Source organism: Pyrus communis, chromosome 16, assembly GCF_041283825.1.
Source record: "Pyrus communis isolate YQ-2024b chromosome 16, ASM4128382v1, whole genome shotgun sequence".
Lineage (NCBI taxonomy): Eukaryota > Viridiplantae > Streptophyta > Magnoliopsida > Rosales > Rosaceae > Pyrus > Pyrus communis.
Genome location: NC_142580.1, coordinates 13783097 through 13795658, shown reverse-complemented (window position 1 = coordinate 13795658; position 12562 = coordinate 13783097). Strand labels below are relative to the sequence as shown.

General features: G+C 37.5%; 2 protein-coding genes across 2 annotated transcripts; one reads left to right on the top strand and one right to left on the bottom strand.

The window, feature by feature from the left end:
- The first annotated feature begins 1180 nt into the window (after positions 1-1180).
- Positions 1181-5045, top strand: LOC137731477 (ribosomal RNA small subunit methyltransferase, chloroplastic). The gene is made up of 9 exons (XM_088687327.1): positions 1181-1697; positions 1898-2048; positions 2179-2235; positions 2877-2942; positions 3070-3151; positions 3320-3370; positions 3719-3827; positions 4344-4454; positions 4586-5045. Exons 1-5 carry the CDS (start codon positions 1675-1677, stop codon positions 3073-3075), a joined length of 303 nt encoding a protein of 100 aa, XP_088543453.1. The 5' UTR covers positions 1181-1674; the 3' UTR covers positions 3076-3151; positions 3320-3370; positions 3719-3827; positions 4344-4454; positions 4586-5045.
- Positions 5046-6550: 1505 nt separating this feature from the next.
- Positions 6551-11137, bottom strand: LOC137731911 (protein SIEVE ELEMENT OCCLUSION B). The gene is made up of 7 exons (XM_068471171.2): positions 10794-11137; positions 9017-9109; positions 8433-8878; positions 8232-8326; positions 8020-8150; positions 7457-7915; positions 6551-7359 (listed from the first exon to the last, which is right to left on the bottom strand). Exons 1-7 carry the CDS (start codon positions 10983-10985, stop codon positions 6769-6771), a joined length of 2007 nt encoding a protein of 668 aa, XP_068327272.2. The 5' UTR covers positions 10986-11137; the 3' UTR covers positions 6551-6768.
- Positions 11138-12562: the final 1425 nt, after the last annotated feature.

Here is a 12562-nt window from a genome sequence, read left to right as displayed (position 1 = left end):
GATCCACTCACCTGAGCGATGTGGGATGTTACACTTTTAATCATAGACTTGATATGTTATATATTGTCATTTAAATGTACTTCAAGTTTCAAACGTCGTTTCAAATGAAAACTATGCGTCTAGATTTCGGACATGCCCTTGTGTTGGTTCAATATATTTTCAGGTTGCGGAGTATGTGTGGAAGCATGTAAACAAAATGATAACTTGTCAAAGAACCATTTCTTTCAAGTTAATGATGTGTGGGGTGGATTTGGTTCTAATCTACTAACTTTAAACCAAAGGTGAATAATTAAGAAAAGCGTTTTGAACCCTGTCGATTGTTGGGAGAACACTTCGTTATATTCATGTTTGGAACAATGCTACTCTTGAATCATGTATGTTTCTTTCGTTGGCAAGAAAATTTGGTTTTTGTATTTTTATTAAGTCTCACTCTCATCCAATATTATTAATTTTAATAATATATTTAATAAAAAAACAATTAAAATAGAACAATAATGTAGTCCTAGTCTGAGCAAACATCAAACTGGTGACACTACTATTTTCATTATTCTGCTTCTTAGTCCAACACTGTACCAAACACTTCACTAAGCTAGTCCAGCTTAATCTAGTTTAAACCAGTCTAGCTTAGTCCTCGCAGCTAGTCCAATCCGAAACAGTCTGGTGAAACAAACGCACATGATTACTTTAGTCTAAAGAAGGGATTCCAATTGCACTGTTCAAATGAACAGTGATTTGGAATGAATTTCAGTTTATTTACACCGCGGCTGCGTTGCCGTTCAGATTAGAATTTCGGTTTTGCCTATTTGATCCACGTGTTGATCATCGCTGGGTTCTCTCTTTCAATTGTGTTGTTTGCTTTACCTATCGTTTTCCCTTTTCTCTTTCGCAGCTCTCTCACAAATATCTTATTCTGTCGCTCTCGATCTCGCCTGGGGGTGTTGCAGGCCGATTCGATGCCTACTAGGCATTTCGTTTTGGGCTTTCTGAGAGAGAGAGGTGTTGAGCGTCTGAGACAAGGGGTTTCAGGGATTAGGTTTGGGTGGGATTTCAAGGATTAGGTTTTGGTGGGATTTGAATGATTAGGTTTGGAGTTTTGTTTCGATGCCTACTAGGCATTTCGTTTTGGGCTTTCTGAGAGAGAGAGGTGTTGAGCGTCTGAGACAAGGGGTTTCAGGGATTAGGTTTGGGTGGGATTTCAAGGATTAGGTTTTGGTGGGATTTGAATGATTAGGTTTGGAGTTTTGTTTGTGCGATTGGCAGAGAGATTAGGGGGGGTCCAAGATAGGATTAGGAGATTTGGTTTAGGGCTTGCAGAGTGAAAGATAGGGGGTGTCCAAGAGAGATGTGGGATGATTTAGGCGAGGGATTTCAGGGATTTGGTTTAGGGTTTGTTTTCTGCGATTTGCACAGAGAGATGGGACAAGGATGAGAGAGATGAGAGGATTTTTTGCGAGGGTTGAAGGGAACGGGTAAGGGAGGTATGGGTATGGATTTTTAGGGCCTGTTTCTAGGGATTTGTTTGTCTGGCCTTTTGATTCTTTCATGGCAGCTGCTGCTCAAGCATCCGCTCCTTTAAGTCTCCTTACCCTACCTTTTCATTCCCCTGCAATGCGTTTAGGCAACTAGGGTTTTGGTTTCATGATTTTATGGTTTCTCTGTATCGTCAGATAATAAATGTGTTTTCTTCAGCAGAAAAGGTACGCCCTTTTGTTTCGTTGGATTTGAGGATTTGCACAGGATTTTGAGTTCAGGGTTTCGTATTGTATGATTGCGGAAATTGCATTATTAATTCTACTATGTAAATTCTCATCTAATTGGATATATTTTTTTTCCATCATAGGTAAAATCGTTTTAGTTCCGAATTTCTTTTCTTTGATTGATTTTGGTTTGTTTGCAGCACTCAATGTCAAATTTTGAGATCAACGGATCAGCTCACAGCTGCGGTCGATGTTGGGGAAGGTGATGCGATGTTAGAAATTAGGCTGGGAACATGTTCTTTGACCAATGTTCTTATTAATGCTGGTGCATTTGTGCTCGCAATCAAAAAGGTTGTTTGAATGTCTGTGTTTTTGTGTTTCTTCTTTGAATGCAATTACAATTCTGAGTTTGTATTTGTTACAAATTTGAGGAATTAATTTGGTATTGCACTGATTATGTGTAATGTTTTATGGGCTTTAGGATCCACACATGGCTACTCATGTGAGTGAGAGATTTGCGGAGACTGACCGGTTCAAGGTAAAGCCATATTTTTGTCGTATCTCAGTATGTCTTATGCTACTAAGAAATGAGATCTTTCCTGGCATTTTGGACAATTGGAAATTAAGTTTTATGCTTTTAATTTTTATTGCCAATGCCATTGTGATCACTTTAGCAAGTTTTGTCACTTAAATCTGTAGGTTTTGAAATAGGACTTTGTCAAATGTCGCATTTACGCACATGTGTTGTCGTTGTTGGCATACAGGGCCATTGGTCTCACCCCCGCAACCTTCCATGATTCAATTTTTCCTTTCTTTTAATTTATTTTTAAATTTTAAATGTTTTTGTTGATGGTTTGTTTGTTTAAATGGATGAAACCAGGTGTTGGATTAAACTGGACATTCCACAACTCAAGAAAAAAAGAAAGATTGATCCATGGAGACTGCAATTTGTGGGTGAATCCCTCTCTCCCCCATCAATTGTAAGATTAGGAGTAGATTTTCTTTGCTCCTTTAATTCAAAGCTTGGATTTTTTTTTTTTAAATTTTAGGAATTTTATTATCTTTTTATCGAACTTTATGAAATTTAATGTATAATTGGCCTAGAAAATTGATTCTCTCATGGGTTTCGTTTTTTTTAATTTTTTGGTCAAATGGAAGTGTTCTGTACTTATTTTGCAGAACATGAACTGCCAAGGGTCAACACTTGAGAAGGTGATTTGGGTGGAGGTCGTAAAGATGGCATTTGTAAGTCTTATCAATCTTCAATTTTTATTTTTCTTGCTTTTAGTTTAGTTTCTTATTACTAATTTTAATTTTGGGTGTATTTTTGACAGTGGTTGTTAAAACGATGTTGTTTATGTTGTTTTGATAGGTTTGATCGTGTATATAAGCATTTGATAGTGAATACATGCAGAGTGCTTGACAATTGAAAAGAAGTAGAATGGTGTATTCAGGTAATTGTCGAGATTTTTGTTGATCCCCTTTTGTGATGCCAATTTACGGTTCCTATCATGTTAATTGGTTGACTAAAATGGTATTTTCTGTAACTGATTTAGTTGTTACTATTGTGTTCTTAAGCATGATGTCGGACTGCCAATGACATATTCTATTGTTTTCTACAGCTACCGGTGCCTAAACCTCTAACAAAATGGAAACTTTTGCCAAAACAAAAGGTAAATCATTGCTGTAGGAGCCGAACTGTACCTTTCTTCTGTTTTCTTTTTTCTTTCTTCTTCCCCCTTCAAGGCTTTGTTTTGGTTTCTCATATGTGGCCATTTGGGGATTGAGAAATGTAGTTGGATTTAATATTTTGAGAAATTGGAACATCTTTAGGAAAATGACACAAGTTGGGATTGGACCTGTCAAGTAATTAAAAGAAAAGTCATTGGTATCCACGGACGCGATTGCTATCAGTTTGAATTTTGTTACAATAATTTCCCTTGAGCATAATGTGTTTGACAATTCTGTTATTTGCGGTGTTCTGTGTACTGATTAATGTTTTGTATCTGTTACCTTCCAAGTGAAAATTAGGTCTCACAAGGAGAAGCGTTATATTCCCCTACCGAGAAATGTGTTCGGTGTGGTGGATGCTACAGAACAGAAAAATTTTGGCTCAAGGTTGGAGTCCAGGTAAATATGTGTTATCCCAGACGATGGAATTGCCTCATGGGTTTCTATATTTTCCTGAACAGATTTCTTGAAAATGTTTTTGTTCACCTAGGGGTTAAAGAATAGTCAAGAAGAACTTTAATTTTTAGACATTCTCATTGTTTCGGTCTCTAATGATTAATTTAGTTAATCCTATTAGCCTATTGTTAAATCGATTAAAAGAGTTTTTTAGCCTATTGAGCCTTTTCTTTGTTTTGTTTTTTAGCTGAAGCTTTCCAGGGCTACTTTGTATTCTTTTTCCTGTTTGTTGACAAATAAGATCATGTTTATTTTTCTTCTAATTTTCGAGTATATATACATGAAATGTCACTGGAGTCGCAAGAAAAATCAAGGTAATGTGTCACTCATCAATCCAATGTAGTTCGAGTTTAACTTTTCCCGGGACTCCTCTTAAGATTATGGCTTATAATATATAGTAATATCGTTTATGATAAAGAAGAACAAGGAATATAATCAAGTTTTTCCCTCTTGCTACAGATGAAAGAAGAACAAGGAATATAATATTACGGTTGGAGGGAGGCAATGACAACTACAAAGGGTTATTTATCGTAGTGCCGGAAAGAAATCATGTCAATGCACTTAATACGGGTTCGATTCTTATCAAATTTCCTCCTCATTAATAATTAAGTTAACTATTTAACCCACTAATGATATCACTCTACTCAAAGAGAAAAAAAAACTTGCCCAATTACAGTCATTTATTTTTTGACTATGAATAGAGCATGAACATTAAAGCTGGCGTCTCTCAGGAACAAGGTAATTAACTGCAAAAATGAGCTTCATGATTGAAACCTGGCGAAAAGGCTGGTCCGTTCACTACCTTAACCCTCATCCCTATCCTCCATCTCCATGTGTTTCTCTTGCTCATCATCGGTAATAACTAGTTAGAAAACTCCTCGGTCATCACTGCATTTTCAGGCAGGCTTTCCATGATCATTCAACAAACATGGACTTTTTTCGTTGTTTGGTCATATGATCGAAGACTTGGAAAGAGACTTCAAGAAAAGATTTGGATCACTTGAATCTAACAAAAGACAAGCATAAAACCGAGCACAATGGTGTTCTAAGATTCATAAAGTTAATCCCACTTAATGGGATAAGACTTTGTTGTTGTTGCTGTTGATGTTGGTCAAATGATCAAACCTTATCAGTAAAGTAATAAAAAATGGCTTCATTGGATTTTAATTTATCCAACACCTATTGATTCTTAACTCTAAGGATAAAATCAATCATTGAAAATGACAAAAACATTTGGTTGAGTATTTTAAACGGACGAAAGTCATGCGGACAAGACCCAAGAGACATGGCCTGTGCCTTTATTTTTTTGTTCATATGGTTGAAAATGTTCATTGGGTGTCTTTATTTTTTGTTAAAATTTTGTTTTGGGGTGTGCTATCCACATTTTTTTATTTTCCATACACCTCTCAATTTTCAATCGTTGGATTGAATGAATCGAAGAATATCAAAGGACACAAATTAAAAAGCAATAATTCGATGTTTATATTGCCAATTTACTGCCAAGCCTTTATCATATTCGCAATGATATATCGGTAATTCTAGGAAGATAAAATTTTTTAAACCAGCTTTGCAAATCGAATGATGTGGTTGTGGATGATTGGATTAGTAATTAAGTGCTGACTAACGTGCTTATTTCTTACTGATGACACGTCATTTAGTTTACAAGTTTGATTTAAAAATTTGACCTTCCTAACATTATCCGTGATATATCCATTGTGCACCAATAGGAATTACAATTGAAAGTCTCTTGTTTTACATGGATCAAAACTTCTTTTCTGAAACGTTAACCACTAAAGAAGTTGGGTTAGGTTTGTGGACTAGTACTTCACAATTGACGACATGGCCTCAAAGTATTAAAACATCTCCGGTGATATAAGTGGAAGCATAAATAACCACGTCTAATCAGAGCGTGTCATGTAGATCGTAACATTGGACTGACAAAACTAGCTTGATAGCATGAGCATATCATTATCTAAACTTAATAGGCAGAGTAGATTAGCCCAACAAAAAATAACATAAAGCTCACAACAATCAAGGTCAACGACCAATTTATCAACCAAGGACCTTGGTACAACACTAGGGCCATCAGCAGACCACCACTCCCCTCTCAGAGGGAGTGGTCGACTACCCCGCCACAGTTCAGCCGTAGGGTGCCCGAGCAAGCAACTAATGTCTCTCTAGAGTTGCAGATAAGGTCACACACCTTTGCTACACGACTCCATGTTATAGACTACCTCTTACAATCGTTTTATTAAAATAAAATTCAACAACGTTTTTTATTTGTCATTCTTTTCCCATTTATGTCCGAGATACTCTACCTGTATACCTGTATTAAAGAGGTGATGATCAATTAAATATGGCTCAAGGCTCACGCATAAGAAGGTTGCTCAAACTTAGCTAATTGCTATTGGGTTAGATGAGTTTTATTCTTAATTAGGAGGACTGATCGGTCTTATGACCTTTTTCAGTTGTTCCCTGTAAGTAAGGATTGCACCCATTTTGCTAAATAATAGAACCCAATTCTATGTTATATTTACATTCATCTCTAAAAAATGAAAACCACCAAATAAAATCATGCTTGGATTTACCAGGTTGATTGATCATGTCAATATAATAAATTCAAAGAAATATGCATGATATCGAGGGCGAAAAGTGCTACAGAAACATAAAACTTAAAACATAACATTGCATCATAAGACACACGTACACATCACACAACACTCACCACTCAGATTGGTAGGCATCATCAGATTACATAATAATGAAAATACCCATTACTCAAGTCCCAAGGACGACACTACGTACCACACAAACACAACGCATAAGTTCATAACTTCATACTATAGTCATAAGATGACCTCATAGACTCAAAACAGCAAACCCTTCAATCAAGCGCGTTCATGGGAGAATCAGGGTGGCAGCACTTGTAGCTCACGAATGTCTCCATGGTGCGAGGACACTCTGGGCAGTTCATGGTCTCTGGGACCTTTCCAGCAACGCTCGGGATGTCAAGGCGGCAGCAGTACCTCATAGTCTGAATCACCTCCTCGTAGTATGCTTTGAACGAGAATTCAAAGCCCTTCTCCTTTATGGAGTTCTTCCATGTGTCGAAGTCGTTGAGGACCTTCAAGATTGTGAAGGCATGGCCACTCCCCACCACAGTGGACCCTTTAGTAAGCACAGCCCATCCAACCTCATTTTTGTAGGAAAGCAGCTTCTGGACTTCTTTGGTCACAGTGTCAGTTTGCTTGTTGACTTTGGTGAAGAACAAGCTCTCAATTCCATTCCAAAATCTCCCGAGAATTCCAAGGTCATCTCCGCCTTCAGGGCTCTTGCCAACACAAAATAGCTCAATATTGATCTTCAATTCCTTGATGAAGGGGTCATTGGCAATGGTAGTTGCTTTCTCTGCGATCTGCTGGATCCAGTCTTTGTCTTTGCCTCCATAGAAGAAGATGTACTTCTCCTCTTTGATCTGTTCGAACGAAGAAATAAAAATTATACCCACAAATTTGAATTAAAATTGGTGCTGTAATGCTGTGGAATTGTGAAAAATGAATTGGATTAATTACCCAGGTCTGTATGGATGGGTGAATATCATTCACAATAAGAGTGATCCATTCTTTGTCATTTGTGAGAGTATCTTCTATTCCCTCATGAAAAGGAAATGCCTTCATTCCATAAATCCGAATCAAGTGGAGAGCATTCGTATTTACCACCTTGCCTTGCGGGTTCATCACTACCACAACTGGCTTGCCCTTGAAGTGCCACTCCTCCTTGATGAATCTGATGCCGGCTACAGGCGCAAAATACTGCACAGTGTACCATGGCATCTTGGCCCACAAGACCTCGAACTTCTTTCGTAGGTCATCAGTCCATTGCTCCACAATAGGGATCCACACAATCTTATACTTATCGTCTTTCTTTGTCCCCTCATAAACTGGTTTGATAACCGAAATGTCATCATCAGAAATGTCAAGGGTGGAAATGAACAAAAGCACATACTTCCTCCGCAGCACATCAATCCTAACCTGTTTGAAAAATTACGGACAATGATTACATTAATTAGCTACATACACTACAAACGGTAATAGTGAAATTTATCAAAAAGTAGTAACGTGCTATGAGAGCAAACCATTTTGCTTATTGAACCGTCAATAATTGGCTGCACGGTATCCTTAGTGAAAATCAAGACCTTGAAAACCTCCATAACTTCGGCAGGGGTCTGAAAAAGTTTCCTCAGCTTCCGGTAGGTCTCTGCCTCCTCTGTTTTACACAGAAAACACTTAGTTTTCAGCAATGCATATCAAGTGTAACATGTACGTGTACAACAGTGCAAGTACTCACCTATCTGTTTTTTGCAGATTAACAATTGTATCTTAAGCTTGTTGAGGATGTAGTGGATTTTTTGAGCAAATTGAGACAAATCATATGGCTTCTCTCTACAACGCAGGAAACCAACTCAGATAAATATTACTTGTTTTAAAATTGTATTGATAAGAAATATATACTTTTACATGGTAATTGGCTTGGAAATAAAGAACTTACTCATCACTGGTTAGAAGGGTGATCTTAGTTGCACAAGAAAAAATAGTTATGATAGACCAATAGACATTGACCGGTATGTGATCCATTGCAATTGCCAATGCTGGCACATCCTTTGGATCATAAGCAGAAAGCTTCTCAAGCTCAAAGATGCACTCAATCACTTGCAATGTGGTCTTGATCAGGACGTTGAGCTCGGCAACAGCTTGCCTGCGCTTCTGGAGGTCCGCGGGCTTGAGAAGGACTGGCACTCTCTTGAGGATTGCGACGGACTTGGCAAGTAGGTCGCTTCGTTGAGTTTGGGCAAGGAGCCAGAACTCTCCATATTCCAAAGCAAATGCTGCAAGGGCCAACACTGCCTTGGTTTCCCATGAATAAGTTGAGAGCTTGTTGAGTGTTGCCAAGGTTGATTCGTGGGCAATTTCTTCACCTGGTGGCTTGCATGACATCTGAAAGAAATTGCAGATAATTAAACCCGTGATTTTTTATAGGAACTATAAGAATTTATTTTTATTTTGTTTTTTTTGGAAAAATAAAAGGAAAATTAAGAATTAATCAATTTGTCATGCAATATTGTAAATAATGACCTCACAGCCAATGGACTTGAGAGTGCACAATGGAGAGCTGAAGGTGGCTTTGGGGGGGTTCTCATCAATGGTTTCAACATGGACTTGGGTGCCCTGCAACAAGTCACTAGTAATTATTCACCATTTGGAAGTTTGCTGATACTTCAAATTAAACTCAGCACAGTAATATAATTGCAAGATATTTCTTACTTCTAATCACTTCATTAATCTGATATTGTTGGATTAGTCCCAAAAAGAAACCATATATTGTTGGAGAAAGAAGTAATATTATACATTTGGTTTTTTTCTTTTTGATAATGATTTGGATTCCAAATCTTTAAAACTTCTAATTTTAGTGAGGATTATTATTAATAAAATCATTTTCAAGCTTCTAATTTATACGTGTCCGATTTACCAACAAAGAAAATTGTATGTGGCCCTTCTGTCAAATAATAAATTTAAAGAGGTCCAGAGGCAACATCATTATCAATATCAATAGGAGAATGAAATGTCCAGATGTCAGCGTTCAAGAGCTGTATTGTAACCTAAGGAGAAAAAGGTGCCAAAGAAGATAAATCAAAAGAAAACATCAAGGTGAAACAACTTGTCCACTTCAAATAATGTCTACTCTGATGAGTACTTTTGTGGTAGGCTGGGTATCTTAAAAGTAGAACATGTCAACCTTTGTGTTCTTAGTACTGTAAATCTTGTAGTCGTTTACCTTAACGTACTAAAAGGCTCTAAACTCGTTCTGTTTTGAAAAAATTTAGCTCGTTTGAAGTTATGAGGTGGAACATTTACCATGTTTTTATCTAAAACAAATTTATAAGAACAGTCTCTACATTCCCAAATTAATTTTTTCCTAAGGTAAAAAGTTAAGTTTAATTATAAGAAAAGTGTTCTGATAAAATTATTACAAAAAATTCTCTACATTTCATTAACGGAAAAGGAATATTTTCTAATAAAAAGTTAGAGACATAAAATAGTTTTCAAATTTTTTTTTAATGATGCAAAAAATCAATGTTCTAATAATTTGAACAAAACGTGAGGTGCTAATAAAACAAGCTATATGTATTGAATGGTACTCTCATTCTGCATATTTTGCAGTAACATATTTTAGAACTATGACTCTAGATCAAGTTAATTATTTCCTTCTTTTGGTTTAGTGCAATAACTCCCGATTTGACAATGCTTTTAGGGGATCTTCTATACTGCTTCTGAGTATCGGATATTCTAAATTTTTAACTGTAGGATATTTGGACAAAAACTAAGACCTAACGGTTAAAAATTCAGAACTATCCTGTTTTCAATATAATTTTTGTATTTTTCGAGCATGCCCCCAGAAAAGCTGTCAAATTGCAAATCGTTAGTGTTGGGAACCAGGGCCCCTTTAGGTTAATTTGCTGCCTCAGATCGGACTGAAAACGACTACTTAATCGTTGGATCTATTTGACAAGTACTCAAACAAAATGTCCCTTACCCACTTCATCTCTACCAATTTTCAGGACAAAACCAACTGAAATATCGAGTGCCATAGTATTATTTTTAATAAATGCAAGGGAATCTAGCACAGCCATCGCAATTAAGAGCAATGCTAGTTATTGTCGGGTAGGCAATTGAAGTTAACAGACCCTGGCTTACGTTTCACTCTAACTAACAGTCTTCCCAATATAAACACACAGACTATTCTGAGCTTCTTAAGCAAGTGCTACCTCGTGTATTAAGCGTTTAAGCGACTGTAGTTAACATTTCTCTTTTAATTAGCGGAAGAACATAGGGATGTTACACAATCTCATACCTGCACAATGCTATCAACGATCTGGGTCGAACGCTTGATGATGTTTTCAGTGACAAGGAAGAGAGAATCAACATCAAAGGAGTTGTCCTCATGGACGTGGGTTGCATAAATGAGCTCTAATATTTTGTTGTCGGACATAGTGAAGAGGCTGAGCTCACCCTTGCTCACCGCATTTTGTGGTATGCCTACCATGGTTGATGGAAAATGGCTTACTGGCTTAACTCTGGGGAAAAAAGCTGAAGGAAGAACACAGAAGGATGGCTTATGAACAAGGGCTAGTGGGCTGTTCCGTGCAGTTCATTGCTGCCCAGTGCCTCTATTTATAACCATGTTCATCTCGGAATGTAGCAGATAGGTGTGGCCCAGCTCTATAGAAAAACGACACTTCTAGGATCGTTATGTTTTAAGAGGCACACCAATAATTTCTGAGACTTTTTAGACAAAATAGTCGTTGAGATTGATATAACTTCTCATTTTGTAACTAATAATGAAAATCGATATGAGTGGTCCATGAGTTTGTTCACTGTAAATTATTTTAGTCATTCTGTGAAAAATTTGTTAATATTCTTGTTAAATTGTCACATGAACGACTACATTTTAAAGATATTTTTGTCAAACCAATCTTCCAATTAAAGAGGATATTCGGACAAAAAAGATTACCGTGGACCACGAGGCCAAAGACAGGGATGCGGATAGGGTTTTTCTTTAGGGCTAAGAGTTCTTGTTTTGAAGTTACATTTCTTATATTTTGTCCTTTTTATTCAGTGATTCACTTTAGTTAGTGACGTGATATCTTAGTGACGTAATTAGTGTGATGTATCAATGTGTCCATAAGGGCAAATGAGAACACAAAATTAACCGTGTTCCACAAAGACGAATCTTTGAAAATAGATTCCAAACTAAAGGATAACAGGCTCTTGAAGATAAGAATGAAAGAGAGGGTGGGGTCGATAGGTGACTATGACACCAACGGTGTGAATTTCTTCCTCTCAGTGTTGACCTCAAACATATGTTCATGCGAAGAAAGGCAAACACCTATGTATAACTATAAATGAAAGGTACAATTTTTGATAATTTTGTTGTGTCCTAGTGCCATAAATTTCTAGCTCCGTTGGAGAGCAGAGCACTATTTTCTTGACTGAAGGCAAGACTGACAACACATGACAATAAAATTAATCCGTTGGATTGTCATGGACTTTTTGCTGACCAATTTAAATGAGCCTCATTATATATGAGTTTTCATTAATGAAATAGTGATCATGACCATGATATAGCAGTCTTATGAGGTGGTGGTTGCAGCGATGGTGGTGGAATAACACGTGATGATTGTTTGGAAGATGGTGTTAGTAAAGTTGGTGTCTATGCGGAAGCGATAAGAGCATTCCCACCGTTGGGTTTTGCTCGGGGGACAGGCTCCAAAAGAAGGGCCCGAGGGCCGTTGGCGTCGCTCCAGCGTGGGCTAGCCAGATGGACGGGGGAGGCCCGAGCTCCGAGACCGTGAGGGATTGCCAGCCCGAGAGCCCGAGGTGGGCGTGACGTCAGCGCAATATTTTATTTTTTTTGTGTCAGGCGTGTGCACCCCACCCGCGCGTGGGGGCGCGTCGCCGACACAAAAATCAGAAAAAAAAGCATCTGTCAGTTACTGTTGGGAAGCCACATGGCTTCCCACAGTGCGTTAGATCTTAACAGTCACTTAATGTGGACCGTTCGATCTCAACGGTAAAAAAAAAAATTTAAGTCAGATTTAATATCCATTGTTCGATCTGAGA